Source organism: Choloepus didactylus, chromosome 11, assembly GCF_015220235.1.
Source record: "Choloepus didactylus isolate mChoDid1 chromosome 11, mChoDid1.pri, whole genome shotgun sequence".
NCBI classification, from domain to species: Eukaryota; Metazoa; Chordata; class Mammalia; order Pilosa; family Megalonychidae; genus Choloepus; species Choloepus didactylus.
In genome coordinates, this window is record NC_051317.1 from 76,858,846 (window position 1) to 76,878,325 (window position 19,480).

The window sequence follows — 19,480 nt, forward strand, 5'->3', positions numbered from 1 at the left end:
TTGTCTGAACATCCAGAAAGAGTTTTATTGAGTTCATAACTGCATATCAGAGTGGAAAATATTGCTCTTTTATTGAGTTCATAACTGCATATTGAGTTCATAACTCAATATGCAGTTATTGAGTTTATAACTTTTATTGAGTTCATAACTGCATATCAGAGTGAAAAATATTGCTCTAAGCATTTCATGCTTCAATAATTTTGTAGCAGGTCAACTGTGATGATGGGTCACTGTTTTGAACTACATAAGAAACAATGTAATAGTAAAACCACAGGATTCAGTCAAGTAGGAGAGTTGGGAAGCCAGCAATTTTTACAAGGCTTAGAATTCACTAGCAGTAGAAGGGGAATCTACATTTCCAGTGTTATTGAATCCAGTTAGAGAAGAGGAAAAGAAATAAGACATAATGGAAATGCTCAAGAAATGAGATATCAGAGTGAATCATAGGCTTAAGCTATCGAAGTGGGCTCAAGGATCCAGAATGAATGCAGACAAAATGTCTCTGTGGTAGATTGAATCATGCCCCAACAAAGACTTGATTAATCATAACCTTTGGACCTGTGGGTGTAGACTCATTGGTAAATAGCATCTTCAAGTATTCTATTTAGATGAGGATAAGTTGAATCTGGGTGGGCCTTAATCCAATGACTAGATTCTTATAAGGATAGAAAATCTAAAGAGATAACACAGACAACTGAGGAGGTGGAAGAGAAGCCAAAGATGAGATAGAAGGAGACAATCCTCCAAAACATTGAGACAGTAAATTCCTGTTGATTAAGCCATTCAATCTTCTATATTTTTAATGCAATTTTATTGAAATATATTCACACACAATATGATCATCCAAAGTATACAATTGTTCACCTCACTAGCACATAGTTGTGTACCCACCACAGCAATCAGTTTTTGAACATTTTCATTGCTTCCAAAAATGAAAATAAGAATAAAAGTGAAAGTAGGAAATCGCTACCACCGCCTCCACCAGTACCAGCCGTGACGGAGCTGAGAGGAGACCACGGGCCCCACCGCCCTGCCTCTCCTCCTTCTTATCGCTGGCTGCCAACCTCCTCGGGATTTATTCCAACAGTCTGTTAAAACATGGTGGATTACTATGAAGTTCTAGGCATGCAGAGACATGCCTCACCTGAGGATATTAAAAAGGCATACCGTAAATTGGCACTGAAGTGGCACCCTGATAAAAATCCTGAGAATAAAGAAGAAGCAGAGAGAAAATTCAAACAAGTAGCTGAGACATATGAGGTGTTATCAGATGCTAAAAAACGGGACATCTATGAGAAATATGGCAAAGAAGGATTAAATGGTGGTGGTGGAGGTGGAAGTTATTTTGACAGTCCATTTGAGTTTGGCTTTACATTCCGTAATCCAGATGAGGTCTTCAGGGAATTTTTTGGTGGAAGGGACCCATTTGCTTTTGACTTCTTTGAAGACCCATTTGAGGAGTTTTTTGGAAATCGAAGAGGCCTCCATGGAGCCAGAAACAGGGGCACAGGATCTTTTTTCTCTTCCTTCAGTGGATTTCCATCTTTTGGAGGTGGATTTCCTTCTTTTGATACAGGATTTACATCATTTGGTTCTCTGGGGCATGGGGGCCTTACTTAATTTTCTTCAACATCCTTTGGTGGTAGTAGGATGGGCAACTTCACATCTATAACAACTTCTACTAAAATAGTTAATGGCAGAAAAATCACTACAAAGAGGATTACTGAGAATGGTCAAGAAAGAGTAGAAGTTGAGGAAGATGGCCAGTTAAAGTCCTTAATGATAAATGGTGTGGCAGATGAAGAAGCCTTTGTAGAAGAATGCAGGCGAAGAGGACAAAATGCCCTGCCTTCCCAGCCAGCAAATGTCCGTTCACAGAAGTCTCACAGACCTGCCACTTTACCCAAACATGTATCTAACTATATTTGTGAGGAGGAGAATGAGCAAGATAAACCTCAGGTCACCAGCAACTGGGATCCCTCCATTTTTTCCGCAGGATTCAAAGAAGGTGGCAAGAGGAAGAAGCAGAAGCAGAGAGAGGAGCAGAAGAAGAAGAAGTCGACCAAAGGGAATCACTAGACTGGACTTACCAGACACATGCACACTTTTGCACCAAATGCTCACATAACGTTGGAGAACGGGCCTGGGTTCCGTGTGTGTTTTGGTTGTACACACTCTAGATAGAAGACATCTTATTTAATATTCCATACCAAGATCACACTTATTTTTAGCAGGTCTGTGGACACTTGATCACTGTAGATTAGGGATGTCAGAAGAAGTGAGTTGATGATAATGGTTGACAATGATTGAAATTTGGAACACAGCATAGACTTAATTTTGCTTTTCCCCAGCACTGAATCTTATTAGTGTTTTCCTTTAGCATTGTTAAGAATCTAATTCATTTTTCCTAAGGCTCTGTCTCATTCTTTTCAACTGTTCAACCACTATACAAACTACTGAAATATTTATAGCTTTAGAAGTATAGTACAATACAGACATTGACTATATATTCATGAAATGACTTTTTCCCCTAATGGCAGTAAAGTATTTGAAATTAGAATATAATTAAGTATAGCATAATTTAAAGGTAATGTAAATTACACATTGAATCATGAATATAAGGATACTTTTTTTTTTTTTAATAAGTTTAAGACCTGAGTATGAATTCTTCAAAGCAATCTGGACTTATACATGGTAGGTCAACACTGAGTCACTTCAGATGTAAAATCATTCCTTATATTTATTTTAATCCTCTCTAAGCAATCCAAATTCTACTTCAAATATTATTTAATTGTTGCTCAATGCCATCCCCCCCTTGTATACATAATTGTTCTTTTAGCACATACACAGGATTCTACAAAATTTTGTTCTGCAATACCATCTCTAGCTCTTATAATTTAGTCATGCTAGAGAAAAAAATAGATGAGATACACACACGTCTATATATATGTACTTACACATCAGGTATTGAGCAGTTAGGTTGAACTAAGTATTTTAGTTTGCAAACACTGACTCCTTTTTAAAAATCATTTTATTCTAGCAAAATTCTCCCCAGCTTTCTGTAATTATTTCATTTGCATGATATATTGCTTCTTAACTTTTTAATTGAGCACTGAAGAGAAACTGGTATTTCCTTAACTTGTTTCTTGCATGTTCCTTTTCAGTAAGTTTTTCCTTCCTTTTTAACATAGGGAGCTGTTGTTCATATTTCTTTTTTTCTTTGTACTCTTGGAAATGAGGGCATTGTAAAAAACTTGGATGTGAGTTTAAAATGCCAGCAATTTTAATCTAGCAGTGTCAAAACTCAGTTATATTTTGGCTTGCTACACTGTGGTACCATGTAGCAATCCCATGGAGTTGGAATTCAGAAACGAGTGTAATCTGTGTGATTTTAAAATGACTGTTACAGGAAAGTTTGTTTTGTTCATTTGAATTTGGTGGGGAGGATTTGCTGAGGAGGTTTGCCCTGGTATTTAATGCTTATTATGGGAAATGTAACCATGAAAGCATGAAGCATGTGAAGTGCTGCATAAATAAAATATAAGCTTTAATTTAAAAAAAAAAAAAAAGTGAAAGTAAAAAAGAACTCCCAAAACATCCTGCACTCCCCCCACTACCATTATTCATTTACTTTTTGTTCCCATTTTTCTACTTATCTTTCCCTACACTGGGCAAAGGGAGTGTGAGCCACAAGGTTTTCATAATCACATGATCACGCCATGCAAGCTACATAGTTATACAGTCATCTCCAAGAATCAAGGATACTGGATTGCAATTCAACAGTTTCAGATATTTCCTTCTAGCTATTCTAATAAACTAAAAAACAAAAAGGGATATCTATATGATGTATAAAAGTTACCTCCAGAATGACCTCTTGACTCCATTTGAAATCACTCAGCCACTGAAATTTGATTTTGTTTCATTTCTCTTCCCCTTTTTGGTCCAGAAGGCTTTCTCAGTCCTACAAAGCTGGGCCCAGGCTCATCCCCAGGAGTCACATCTCATGTTGCCAGGGAGACTTGTACCCCTGGGAGTCATGCCCCACATAGGGAAGAGGGCAGCGAGTCCAACTTCCGAGGGGACTTAGAGAGAGAGAGGCCACATCTGAGCAACAAAAGAGGTTCTCTGGAGATGACTCTCAGGCACAGTTATAAGTAGGCTTAGCCACTCCTTTGCAATAACAAGTTTCATAAGGGCAAGCCCCAAGATCAAGTGCTCAGCCTACTAAACTGATAGTCTCCAATGCTTGCAAGAATATCAGGAGTTCCCCAACTTGGGAAGTTTAATATTTCTGCATTTTTCCCCAGTCCCTCAAGGGCACTTTGCAAATACCTTTTATTCTCTGTCCAAATTACTCTGGGATGTATCAGTGCTTCATGCTTACCTGTAAAAACCAACCAGATCCACTCCACATTCAAGGTTCCATGTAATTATGGTGGTAGAGCAAACCAAAAATATAAGTAAAATTATATAATGTGCTACAGAAAAATATTTATTTTTGCACCAAATAAACATCTCTTCTTTTGGTCTGACACAAAAGCTAAAGTTTTAAAACACAATCAGTATCATCCTCTACACTTCAGTCTTATCTACCCCAGTCTCAACCAAATCCATTTTGTTCATATCTACAATCGAAGTCTTATCTCCTTTTCAGCCTCTTTAACAGTTGCCACATGGGGTAATACTGAAACCCACAGCTGCTGAGTCCCAGGTGCCACACAGATACCTGAAGCTCCAGAGACTGACCAGGTCACACACAAACAGCTCAGCATCTCAGAATTTAGAAACAACTGCTACAACTCATGAATAGTTGTATGTGCCAGTTTGAATGTATTATTTTTCCCAAAAAGCCATGTTTTTTGATGCAATCTTGTGGGGGCAGACATATTAGTGGGGATTAAGTTGGAACATTTGGATTAGATTGTTTCCATGGAAATGAGCCCCACCCAACTGTGGATGATAACTCTGATTAGATAATTCCCATGGAGGTGTGGCACCGCACATTTAGTGTGGGCCTTGATTAGTTTATTGGAGTACTATATATGCTCAGACAGAAAAAGCAGGCTTGCTACAGCCAAGAGGGACACTTTGAAGAATGCCCAGGATCTGAGAGAGTAGCTGCAGATGAGAGACAGTTTGAAGACAGCCGTTGAAAGCAAACTCTTGCTCTGGAGAAGCTAAGAGAGGACAAATGCCCCAAAATCAACTGAGAGTAACATTTTGAAAAGGAGCTGTGTCCTAGAGAGGAATGTCTTGGGAGAAGGCCATTTTGAAACCAGAACTCTAGAGCAAACACCAGCCATGTGCCTTCCCAGCTAACAGAGGTTTTCCGGACGGCATTGTCCATCCTCCAGTGAAGGTACCCAATTGTTGATGACTTACCTTGGACACTTTATGGCCTTAAGACTGTAACTTTGTAACCAAATAAACTCCCTTTATAAAAGCTGATCCATTTCTGGTGTTTTGCATTTCAGCAGCATTAGCAAACTAGAACAGTGTGACTGCTGTAAGAGCTTACAATCTAGGAATCTTTACATAATACTTCCCCTGATAACCCATGCTCCCGGACTCAATTCTCAAAGTTTGCACATTGTTGTTAGTCCATATTATTGAGGCATTATAATGCTTGTCTTTTCTTTCCTGGCTTATTTCACTCAACCTACCGCCCTCAAGGTCCATTCACCTAGTTGCATACCTCACTAACTTCATTCCTTCTTGCCACTGCTCAACATTCCATTGCATGTATACACCACAGTTCACCATTCAGTTTATCAGTTGTGTACCCTTAGGCCACCTACATCCATTGCAAATCATGAATACTGCTGCCACAAACACCAGAGTGCAAATGTCTATTTGTTTCCCTGCTCTAAGTTCCACCAAGTATATAGCCAATAACAGGTTTGCAAGACCATATGGCATACTTAGCTTCATGTAAAACCACCACACTCTCCTCCAATTGGGCTGCATCATTCTACTTCCCCACCAACAGTGAATAGGTACATCCAGATCTTCACATTTTCTCCAACACTTGTATCCCTCTGTTTATTTTTTAAACAATTGTATCCACACAGCATACAATCATCCTAAGTAAAATATCAGTGATTCCCAGTGTAAAAAAATCAATGATTCTCAGAATAACCACATAGTTATGCATTTACTACCACAAACTATATGAGGACATTTCCATTTCTTCCACAATGAAAGAAGAGGAGGGAAAAAAAATGAAGAATAAAAAAAGATAGAAGAAAAAAAATACAATGAAAAGGTCATACCACAACACCACCACCAAGAATCCCATATCACTCCCTATTACCCCCCTCTTATAGACATTTAGATTTGGTATATTGACTTTGTAACAATTAATGGAAGCATATTATAATACTGTTAACTATAGAATCTAGTTTGCATTGATTGTGTATTTTTGCCTATACCATCCAGTTTCAACACCTTGCAATGTTGACATTCTTATTACTACACTTAATCACCATCATTGACCATTCTTGGCTTTACTAAGTTATACAGTCCCAGTCTTCATCCTTTATTTTTCTTTCTGGTATCATCATGACCCTAGCCTTCCCCTTTCACCCATACACACATTCATTTTGTTCAGAGTACTTACAATATGGTGCTACCATCACACAGTATTGTGCTGTCTATTTCTGGATCCATACAGCCAATCCTGTTATACATTCTGTACTCTTTCAGCATCAAATGACTGATCTCTACCCTCTTTCTGTCTCCTGGTAACCTGTGTTCTCAACTTTGGCTTTCAAGTTTTGCTCATTAATATTAGTTCATATCAGTGAAACCAGACAGTATTTGTCCTTTTGTTTCTGGCTAATTTCACTCAACATACTGTCTACAGTCTACCATTTTGTCTTTTGGATTTTGTATGTCATCTCTTATTTTATTTTTATTTTTTGCTCTCTCTTTTTACCCTTACTAATAGTCTTCATTTATACACTCTTCTCTGAACCTCTCTCTCCTGTCTTTTCCTATCTGTCTGTAATGTTCCCTTTAGTATTTCTTGTAGAGCAGGTACCTTGTTCACAAACTCTCTTAGTGTCTATTTGTCTATAAATATTTTAAACTCTCCCTCAGTTTTGAAGGACAGTTTTGCTGGATATAGAATTTTTGGTTGTTTTTCTCTTCTAGTGTCTTAAATATATCATACTATTGCCTTCTCACCTCCATGGTTTCTACTGAGAAATCTGCACATGGTCTTATAGAGCTTCCCTTGTATATGATGGATTGCTTTTCTCTTGCTGCTTTCAGAATTCTCTCTTTGTCTTTGAGATTTGATAATCTGATCATTAAGTGTCTAGGATTGGGTATATTCAGATCTATTCTGTTTGGGGTACTCTGTGCTTCTTGGATCTGAAATTTTATGTCTTTCATAAGAGATGGGAAAGTTTCAGTGATTATTTCCTTCATTATTGTTTCTGCCCTTTATCCTTTCTCTTCTCCTTCTGGGACACCCATGGCACATATATTCATCTGCTGCATGTTGTCATTCAGTTCCCTGAGCTGCTGCTCATATTTTTCCATTCTTTTCCCTATCTTTTCTTTTGTGTGTAGGGTTTCAGATGTTCTGTCCTCCAGTTCACAAATCCTTTCTTCTGCCTCTTCAAATCTGCTGTTGTGTGTCTCCATTGTGTTTTTCTTGTCTTTTATTGTGCCTTTCATTCCCATAAGTTCTGCCATTTGTTTTTTCAAGCTTATGAATTCTTCTTTTTGGTCACCCAGTGTCTTCTTTATATCCTTCATCTCTTTTGCCAACCATTTTCCTTCAGCTTATTGATTTGATTTAGGAGATGTGTTTGAACATCTTAAATTAGTTGTTTCAATTCCTATACATCTCAGCTGAAGTGTAAGTGTGTTCCTTTGGACCATGTCTTCATTTTCCCTAATGTGATTCATAATTTTTTGTTGTCTAGGCATCTGGTTTCCTTGATTACCCCAATCAGATTTTCCCAGACCAATGGGCCCAGGTCTCAGGAAGATGATGTAATCAGTATCAAGTTTCCCTGAGGGTGAGACCCAGGAGATTGTCAGACTTTCCTGTGAGGCCTCTAGACTATGTGCTTTTCCTAGCCTGCCCCCCAGTTGGTGTTTATTAGTCCACAGCTCCACAGTGGTGTAAAGAAGTGCAGTGCCTTTCATTCTCAGCGGACCCTGTTCCAGCCAGGGGTCAAGGGTGTCAGAAGCCAAGTTTAAGTTGTTTCTGTTTTTTATTTTTCTCCCCCCAGGACCTGGCATCTAAATTCTCGGAGGGAGGGCCACTGCTTGAGCTTGGCCCCATCCTCCCCCTTTTCCTAGGGAAGATATGCCCTTCAGGGAATCATCTCCTTCACTCGACCTCTTCCTCTGTCCCTCTTTCATAATTCCACCCATGCCTGGATCAGCATTGACAAATAAAAGTGCCTGATCCTTTCTCTAATGAACTATTAGCATAAGAAAAAAAAAAAAAAAAAGAAAGACATTAGCTTTTCAGAGCCAGTCCCAAGTCCCCCAGGTTCACAGGTTGACTGGAGTTGGTACCCAGTTCTGTCTGCCCTTTTTCTTGGGATACAGCCATTCTCAAGTATTCTGTGCTCAGTCATCTCCAAACACCTCCATTTTTATTTATTTATTATTATTTTGTTTTTCCATCAGTCCCACCTACTCTCTGCTGGGAGAGATCTCAGGGATCCCTTGCTACCCACTCTGGGTCTATCCATGCTTGTAGCTTGCATTCAGTAGTCTAAATTTGTGTATTAAAACCTCAAATGGAGCTTGGTTGAGTTACTTTCCCTTTCTCCTAGTAGACTGCTTTTTTTTTTCCCACGGGAGAGAGTGCCAATTCAGCCTGCCATGTCAGTTTGAGAGGGGCACCAGCTACACAGTTTGGGAAGCTTTATTTACAGTTCTATGCTGTGATCTCAGCCATTCCACCCATTTCAGACTGGTATATGATGTGTGCCTGGTCACAGATGTCCCTCAAAGCTGTTCCAGACTATTTACTAGTTGTTCCTGGCTATTTACCAGTTGCTCTAGAGGACTAACTAAATTCCACACCTCTCTATGCTGCCATTTTGCACCACCTCCCAGTCTGCTATATTTTGTTATAGCAGTCCTGACAAAATAAGAAAGTCTCCTTATATAGACATCAACAATCAAGTTTTGCATAATTAGATGATCCATTCCTACCCATATGTAGCTTAGACTCTGTGCTGGTTTGGATGTATTATGTACCACAAAACACCAAGTTCTTTGATGCAATCTTGTGGGGGCAGACGTATTTAGTGTTGATTAGATTGGAATCCTTTGATTGAGTGTTTCCATGGAGATGTGGCTCAATAAATTGTGAGTGAAACATTTGATTGGTTAATTTCCATGGGGATGTTACCCTGCCCATTCGGGGTGGGTGTTGATTGGATCACTGGAGTACTTTACAAAGAGACACACAAGCCCAGTCTCTTGCTACAGCCAACAGGGACACTTTGAAGAATGCACAGGAGCTGAGAGAGGAGCTACAGATGAGAGACAGCTTGAAGATGGTCATTGAAAGCAGATTTTGCTATGGAGAAGCTAAGAGAGGACAAACGCCCAAGAGCAACTGAGAGTGACATTTTGAAGAGGAACTGCAGCCTAGAGAAGAACGTCCTGGGAGAAAGCCATTTTGAAACCAGAACTCCAGAGCAGACACCAGCCATGTGCTTTCCCAGCTAACAGAAGTTTTCAGGATGCCATTGGCCATCCTCCAGTGAAGGGACCCGGTTGTTGATGTGTTACTTTGGACACTTTATGGCCTTAAAACTGTGTGTAACCAACTAAACCCCCTTTTATAAAAGCCAATCCATTTCTGGTGTTTTGCATTCTGGCAGCATTAGCAAACCGGAACAGACTCTAACAGTAAATTAACAAATTTGCATTCAATTCTTATTTGCAGACCATCATAAAAGGAATAGTCTAATCTGCATGACAGTTATGTTTTTCATTGTAAATTAACCTTGACTTCCATGACATTTTTATTTACTATGACATTCTTACAGCTTCATCATCTTGGGAACAAGAGATTGCTGGAGGCGTCAAAGCATAAAGCCATATTCCTAGTCTAATGGAGTTATGGTTCTGTTCCATTTATCCTCCTCTTCATCTTAATCTCATTTCCTCCTCAGTTCTTTGTAAGAATGATTATTTGCTAGGTTTTCCACATAACAGACCACACACACACACATATATAAATATAGAAGTATCAAACTTCTTTATTGTAGTAGTAATAATAGAATAAGAAGACTAATATATGTCATATGTTTACTATGAGGCAATAACTATACAAAAATATTTTACTTGGATTATTTTAATAAAACATGAGTCCATAGGGGTAAATTTTATTCTTATACCCATTTTATAGGAATAAAAATTATGTATAAGAAGTTCATTTTCCTGATATTACTCAATAATATAACATTCTTGTCACCACTATGGCCTGATACAATTTCCTCCACCGAACAAAGACTTAAACAACATTGCTTATTGGTCTTCAAAAAGGGAAATTAAATCAATAGTGTTGTTAGTGGACCATCAATATGATTTCCATATATCCACAAGCAAATAAAACTGCTACCAAATTTCACTCACCTGAATCATCATCAAATATTGCAACACACATCATTGACTGAAAATCTTTAGACCAATCTTCTCATTTGTGTCTTGATAAAAGCCCAATATTAAAAAAAAAAAATGTTGCACTCTTACCCAGTCATTATCACAGAAGAAATTTTGTAGGAAACTTATGATTTTTTCATCTTTTAGCTATCGGAACATTTTAATGCCAACAAACGTGTAGAGGGCTAGCCACTCGGTGAAGTCTTGGAGTTATAGTGAGGAGGAAGAAAGAAATTGTGGCCACTCACATGGATCTTACTAACATTTTGAATAAATTACACTTAAAAATATAATATAGAATGTCAAATAGTGGGACAGAAAAGTTCAAAGTTTGTAACAGTAACAACTGATGTAGCGTATAAAGGAAGGCTTCTGAAAGAACATGATATTTAAGCTGAAAAGACTTGCTAGATGTCAGGTGGTGGGAGCAAGACAACATTTTAGGAGTTTACTGTTTGGGATTAATAGACTTTTATTCATTTTGATAATGTTCCCAACAATAAAGAGTCATACCTTTTACTTGGTGAATGTAAGACCCAGTTGTTTTAATGCCTCCATTATACATGTAGACAACACTAGCATAGGGAATTGCAGAGTGTTATGAAGGGGATCTCTAGAGTTATTCAGCCTGGGTTCAAATGTTAGTTCTGATCTTAAAAGCTACAATACTTTGGACAAATTGCTTAGATTCTTTAAATCTGAGTTCCCTGGTAATATGCCTATATGATAGGGCTGCTTTGGATTTAAGTGCATGATACACAGTAATTACATATTATGTGTTGACTGCATTTACAGGTTACTTTGTTCCTCTTCTGTTTAAATTAAGATGGTAAATTCTTAAGTTTCAATTTCTGCTATAAGCAAAATAATCATACATCACTATTCTAGATAGCTGATGAGGCATAAATAGAATAAGGTATATGAAAAAGCTTTTAATATTGCAAAACATAAAAATATGATTATGAAATTATAGATTGCCTTATTGGGTTCTCTAATTACATGTTCTTTTAAGGGACAGGGCAGTCTCACTTTTCTAGGAGTCTAGGATTTGAGTAGTTACTACTGTGATAGAGCCTGGAAGTTCCAATAGACCTCTCCTTGTACTCTTTTCTTTATTATAGCAGCTAGTGATGATTTCTCCTTCCAAATTTTTGTGGTCCTCCTGCAACTTTTTATGTACTTAATGAAAAATTGCTTGCATTTTAATCATTTTTATACTCATTCTATTTCCCCATAAACACTCTAAATGTCTTAAAGGAATTAATATATTTGAGCATTTAGAACAAGAGAGGGCATACAGTAATCACTAGAGAAAGGTTTGCTGTTATAAACATAACTATTATCTTTGTTGTAATTATCAGCGTTTATCCTTCATGAAGTGGCAAACATGGACACATGTTTATCACTCAGTGGGTAGCCCAGTGCGTACTGCAAATATTATAATTTATTTTGTAATTGAGCATCTGAACCCTAAAAGTAACAAAGAAATATAAGTGACTTCCTTACATGTGTTCATTATTTATTACTCAGAAGTTTTATGGACTTGAGCAGATTGTGGGAGACGAATTTCAGTGGACTTAAGAGGTGTGAGGGATTGAAGAGGTTAAGAAATCACCTCAGTTAGAAAATCACATAACATTAACTTCATTCATAATCACATGTGAGCAATGAGCAGTATTACAACCAATTTCAATTTATGGAATCAAAATCATGACTGGAGGTCATCTGTCCAATCCTTGAGAATAGCAGATTTAAAACGGGAGATGTCTGGGTAATAAAATGTCCATTATCTGCTCCTACCAATAGGTAACCTGCTTTTACCCTCTGACCCACGAATCTGCCATGCTGAAATATCTGTGAGAAGGAATGCTGCGGAAAATGACATTAGTGCCAGTGAATCAGCACATCCAGCGGTGAGATGTCATTTCTGTATGTCCTGCATTCAGAGGCAATGTTCCCAGAAATGGTAATCAGCAGAGTGAAGGATGTGAAGTTTTCTCATTCAATAATTTAGGGGCAAGAGATAGAAATAGAATAAGAGAGAACCTGCTTTAAATACCCTAAGTCTCAGGAAACTCCTTTGAGCACACAAGTTTCTCTAAAATGTGTCAATTTTTAAAATATATTGTCACTCCAATTAGAAGAGTACATAACTTCTATCTCCCTCCTCTGATACATAAGAAGCACATCTTTTGTTATTAAGGAAGGAAGTATCTTAATTCTCCCCAAAGTCTTCTACATTTTGATAAGAGGGCTCATAAAAGTTACTTTTGGAACTGTTATCTTTTAGTCCTTTTGATCCATAACATTCATAAATGTTCTTGAAGTCTGATATATAATTTCATTTATAAATATATTTATTTCTGAAATAAATAAATTGATTAAGCACTGATTTTGTCTTGTGCCTTGCACTAAGTACTGTGTGACATACATTGATGAATAAGACAAGATCTTTTCTGCCTGAAAGTAATAAAGGACCACATTAAAGAACATTTGCAGTGGGACAGGGATGCAAGTGATTTTCTCTTCAAAAATTCAAGCATGGCAAATATTCTAAAACACTTCTGTCTCAGCCCAGTGCATATTGATGGTAGATCAAATTACCCATCCAACTGACAAATCTCTACATGGCTCTGTACTACACTGACATAGCATCAAATAAAGGTTGAATCCCCTAAAGACAAAAATAAAAATTCCTGTGGCACTCTTTCCAAGTAATGCTATTTACTAAAACTTCTGAACACCTGAAGATTAGAATCAATATTTTTCTTTTGCTTTGTAACCTAGTGCCATATAAAGTTTGAAATAATATCTGAAGTTTATCAGATATAAAACTAAATTAAATCAAATAAAATAGCTTAAAATTCTATTTAACTTTTTCAGCTTATACACATTCAACTTGACTATTATTTTACATCTAGGTAAATCTAAATTGCATGATTTTTAAGAAGTATGCATATATTTATTCAACAAATATTTATGGGGCAGTTATGAGGTGCTAAAGAGGACCTAGTCTCCTTCTACTCTAGAGTGGGAATCATAAAAGATAAATCAATGACAAAGCTAGACTGGTCATATATCCTGGTTTGCTCTAAACTGCCAGTTTATGCCAATAGACCTGGAGTTTTTATTAATATTATCTCATTTTATTTTTGAAAGTGTCCCAGTTTGGAAGGTTTATTATATTGTCACCTTTGGTAGGGAAAGAGGATGGAAATTGGAGCCAGACAGATTTAAGATGAAGTCCTGGCTTTGTCTTTTATCTGTTTTGTGACTTTGAATTTCATTTTCTTCATAATGGCAAACTGAGACAATGTCATCCAAATTTCAAATTTATTATGATGTTAAAAACAAAGGTTTTGTAAAACTCTTTGTTTCCCTAAAATCCTGGCAGCATTTTAGATGCATAATATATACACAAAACATATTTGAAATTATTCATAAATATAAACCTGGCTATGTAATTTGCAGGGCCCAAAGAAAAATGAAAATGGAAAGTCTCTTATTCAAAAACGAGGAAAAAGTATTATTAAAGGTATTAAAATATAAAGTTTGTTTCTTTCTCAGATTCTCAACTTGTCATCATTTTTGTTTATATTGTAAGTAAAGAAAAATTAAAATTTAAAATTATTAGCATGAATATTACCATTTTTCTTTATATCTGTCTATCTATATATATCATCTCTATATAAATGATACCATTATCTATATCTTTACAATGCCAGCTTTGAATGCAAATATAAGAGTATTTAACTCATATACAGAATCATCATAGTTATACAATTTGCCTTCCTTACTTCCTTAGCTCAAACATGCATATATATCTTGTTCTTAGCAGGATAATGAAAATATTGCACAAAATTACCTCAACTGTTTTTATTTCAATTCTTGATACACGCATTCTACCAATGAGTAAGGAAGGACTAAAAGGAAAAGAAAATAAGGGTTGCCCTACCATTCCCATTTTTTTTTCTTTGCTATCGTTTTCAGTTTAGGTGGTTGTCAAATATAGGGAAGTAACGCAGGTAAATGTGTGCTAGGGTTTGTTGTTCCTCAGTCATTAGTGTTTCTAGAATGTCACTGCCCTCTTTCTGCATTCAGAGCAAGCTCTGGTTCATTCAAAGTAAGTTTGGGTTCAAACAGTGGAAAAGAGCAGTCTCTTATCAGTGCTTCCACTAACTCAGTGGTAGATGTAGCACACTTCTCCACCGAACTCACGGGTCCACTGGAATTCTGTGTTCTTAGGCATCTTGAATGCTCTATGCAAATGGTATGGTCAGAAATGCTGCAGACACACACAATGCCCATACCTCCTCTGTTCACACATGTATTGCATTGTCTCATCAATTTTTAATGTTTATGTTACATCTTTTCCCAAATTGGCATTAGGTAAGACAAGTACTATTATTGCACTGATATGTAGAATTCCCATACTTTTAGAAGCCAATTGAGTTGGTTAAGTTAAGTTAGTCATTTGAATAGGTAAAAGACAAAATATTTGCTTTCCTGAGATCAAGTTCAATGTTTTCTTCACATCAGATTGTCCATATTGAAACTGTGCCCTTATTGCACTTGTGAAATTTTCTACCTTATTTACATGCTTCTGTTCTGAAATAGTGAAAAGAATAATAGTGTTCACACTACTAAACCTGTGGTTCACATTCTGAAGCAGGTGAGCATGAGGAGAGTTTTTCTATTTGTTCTTTATAAAAAGAAAGAAAATTACAGAGCATCTCCATGTTCTATCTCCTTTACATTAGCATCTGGTCATAGGGAAAGTTAAGTGAAACCTAAGTGTGACAGTTACAGTTTTAGTGGATTTATCCATTTTTTTGCAAATCTTTTCTGGGGTTGCATATATTTCTTAAAAAATGAACTAAGTCACTACCAGTCTATTAAAAAAAATATTTATCCAACTTACAAAAACAGCATCTTATTACTGAATTTAGTTTACTTTTACTACAAGGGGCAAGATAGTCTTATAATTTAATGTCATGAACAAATTTATTCTAAGTAAAAATTTCCAAACTCCCCAAAACATCTTAAAAAAGTCTGGAATTCAGAAAGTTTTGAAGTCTAAAGTATACCTTAGAATAAGGGCTTTGATGCAAATTAAATATTAAAACTGCCAAGTTATTAAAAACAAAATAGAAAAGAACAATCATTTTTGGCATATGTTTTTTGTATGTGTGTGCTCATGGGTTTGTGTTGTAAATATAAAATAATAAATCTAGGTGTATTCTTGTCTTCTTCAATACTTCCTGCCACAACTTTACCCCATTTGAAATAAATTGCATCTTAAATTTGAAAGCAATTTTCAGTAGTTTGGTGTGCAGTACAGATTTCATCTTTGATATTTAGTAAGCCTAAGATCTCTCTAACTTGTGAAGTCTGCATGTCTGCAAACTAGGATGTCTGTGTTTGTGTTTATTACCTTTTTCATGCATGCCTTGAAATGACAAAATTACAGGTATTTTACATGTGTTTTGTGGTACAAGACAGATACAGTCCACTGGTATAATTTAACTCAAAACACCCTGTTTTACAAAATTACAGAAAAGCACTGCAATTTGCTCAATTTCTTATTTCTAAGACTATGGCGAAACCTTCAAAGCCCAGAAGATGTCTTCTAGATAAGAACTTAGCCATGCAATAAACAATTTTCATCAAAGCTCTGGGTTTGGGGACATAGAGTACAATTGTGGACTTAAAATCTTGATAATGTTTCTTACTTATTAGCTATTTTTGCTCTTTGTATTGTGACCTAATTCAGTCACCAAAGGCATCAACTCTTATATGAGATTAGATGTGTGTATACACACACACACACACACACACACAGCAGTCCAAATGAGATTATCTGCAATCAAGGTAATTGTGGATAACAAAATTGTTCATCTGTGCTGTGCAGCTGCCTTTTGGATTTAATGTTTGATCCCAAGTAACTACTGGAACTTTTTTATTTAAAAATCACTTTTTAAAAACTCATTTTGACTTACTCATTCCGCATAGCAGAAAACTATATGAGTAGCAGACAGCTCAGGAGAAAACTTGCAAAATTTGTGGCACCAAACAAAAAATAAAAGAACAAACATACACGATATTTTGATGCAAAAAATAATTTTGGCTGATTATCAATGAATATTTAATATATTTTGCTTGTCCACCTCATTTTTAAATGTGTCTTCTTAACAGTTATGAATATCTACACATTAGGATAATTATATGTAATTAGAGTATATTATGAATTTTTTGCATAGAATTTAACACTTCATTAGAGTAGCAGAAATATTTAAATTAGCTATAAAAAGTCTTCTAGTTTTATATTTCTTAGTGTGGCTAAATGTTTGAAAAATCAAACCCAATATGTCTTTTTTATATTGAGTCTGCCGATTTCATATTCTGGACAATCTATCGGAGTACCTATTATATATTGATGGAACTCAATTACTTAGTTAAATTCTGCATCTTAATTCATTATTTCGTATGTTTCTTGATGCAAAAATTTGTCATTAGTAGAGATTTCCAATCTTTCTTCTTTAGAAGAGCATTTATTTGAGGGATAACTTAACCTGTAGATATTAAAAGGGGGCAGTTTACAGAGACTTCTGCTTTGCACTGATATCCCTCCTGTCCTCTGCAATGGAAATCATGCCTTTTGCACATTACCCATGAAGGATAGAGCCTCATTAATAAATAATCCTTGAGAAATTGATCTGTTTTCTGAATTCACGGAATCTGCATGATCCAAAAGTATTTAGCATTTCCTTTATAACATTTATAAATCTCAAAGTTCATAGGTAAGGGAAAGCATGCATATATTTTTTAAGAAACTTCAGAGTCATTGTTCATTTCATTAGGATAAGTCTTTCTGCCTCTTGTACTTTTACCCTGACTGAACTCCACTCTTTTTATAATATTCTCTGCCTGCTCTTTGGCATTTGTATTGCCCCACAGTAGAACAGTGTGATTGGTTTCTCCACTGCCATAAGCCCTTCTCCCTTCCTCAGAGATCTCCATGCTATGTTTTTACTTGTTTATATATACAAATTAATAGCTAAAATGTATTTGAACTTGTTGTGTGTTAAGCATTGTCCTGAGCATTTTTATGCATGATCCCTTTGAATCTTCACAAGTCTATGGATATGATTATTCCCATTTTTTTACATAATTAAAATGAAATTTAGCAAAATTGAGTAAACTTTTCTAAGGTAACATAGTTAGAAATTTTCAGATCTGGTATGCCAATCCAAGTTCATCTAAGTTCAGAATTCATCTGGTGTTAAACAACTGAACCATAATAAAGAGTTTGCACATATCAATACACAACAAGGTAAGCCTTGGGAAACAGTATTTCAGCAATGGAACATCCAAATAAGGTGAAAAATTCCACAATTGCAAAATAGACATGGTTTCTTAGTATGGCCAACTTAATGTGAATAGAACATTGAACTTGATCTCAGGGAAGCAAGTGTTTGTTTCTCACTTATTCAAATGATGAAATTAACTTGACCAAGTCAATTGGTTTTGTGAGTATGAGAATTTTAAGTGAGCTAAATAGCTTGCGTATTTCCTAGTATTAATTTGGGGGAGACACAAGATATTCAGTAATCTTTCTGAATATAATTATTAAATTTACTAAGCTATGATTTTAAAACTCTGTCGATACTTCACCAAAACTGCAAGTTTTATTGGGAATAGTCAAATGTTGTTATCAAAAACTATTAATTTCATATTGATCATTGACAATGTTACATACAAATGTAAGGAAGCAGGGAAGAAAAGAAATATATCAAATTATTCCTTACCTGTAAGATTCTGATAGTGTAGTTAAAAAGACATGCACACAAAAATATTATTAATAATAAATATTGTATGAAATGCTTTAAATGCAAGGAATGATATGGAAAATGGGAAGAACTTAGTAACTGGGAGGATGACTGTTGAGTCTCAGAGCAATGGTAATGGAGGAGCTGAAGCTTTGAAAAGAGAAACATTTGGGTAAGTAAATGGAAATGAAGTATTCTTTCTGTTTTGTGGTACTTGGATCTTTATACGTCACTTCTCATTTGCTTTCACTTACAGAATTGAAAGTGTAACATTGAACTAATGATAAAGCCTTTGGCCACAGAGTTTGAATCTTTTTCCTATGGTTTATTAGCTCCCTGCCATTGGGTTCTTTAATTTATCTAAAATTTATCTTTAAAATAATTATATTAGTTAGCTGAGTTGCTGGGAAATAACAACAATTATAGCTAACCTGTATTGAAGGCTAACTATTGACAATCACTGTGTTAAGTATTTTACTTGCATTATTTCATTTGTCTCTCACAAAAATATATTCAGATGGCGTGTACTATTACACCCCTTTATTTACAGGTAATTAAACTGAAGTTCAAGGGCATTAAACCCTCAATAACTGGGATTTGCGCCATGTCACTGTGATAGTAGAAGCCACATACATACTCAAGAACTACATTACTTCAAATGCTGATGTACTGTTTAAAGTGCAGTGTGTGCCTTGAGTGTGATGTGTATGTGTTTGTGTGTGTGCATGTGCATGTCTGTGGGTTGGGGGAGTTGAGGAACATAGTGGAACCTCCATTTTTAAGGCTGAAAAAGAAGATTAAAAAAAAAGAGGCCACCTCATAACATGAATTAACTTCAATAACCAGGATTTTTAATAACTTGAACTTACCATTCTCATAATGCCTTGGATAAGAAGGAAGCCCAAATTACCTACATGTTGCAATTTTAGTCACTATTATGAAAAACATACACATGCCCAGGATCATTCCTGACATCTTTTAATTAACTAATCATGATTTTA

The 19,480-nt window shown here is 35.9% G+C and overlaps 1 protein-coding gene across 1 annotated transcript; it reads left to right on the plus strand.

Moving 5' to 3' along the window:
• Positions 1 to 1,098: 1,098 nt before the first annotated feature.
• LOC119506235 (dnaJ homolog subfamily B member 6-like) lies at positions 1,099 to 2,124 on the plus strand. The gene is made up of 2 exons (XM_037799222.1): positions 1,099 to 1,442; positions 1,788 to 2,124. The coding sequence occupies exons 1-2, from the start codon at positions 1,099 to 1,101 to the stop codon at positions 2,077 to 2,079; spliced, it is 636 nt and encodes a 211-aa protein (XP_037655150.1). The 3' UTR covers positions 2,080 to 2,124.
• The last annotated feature ends 17,356 nt before the right edge of the window (positions 2,125 to 19,480 follow it).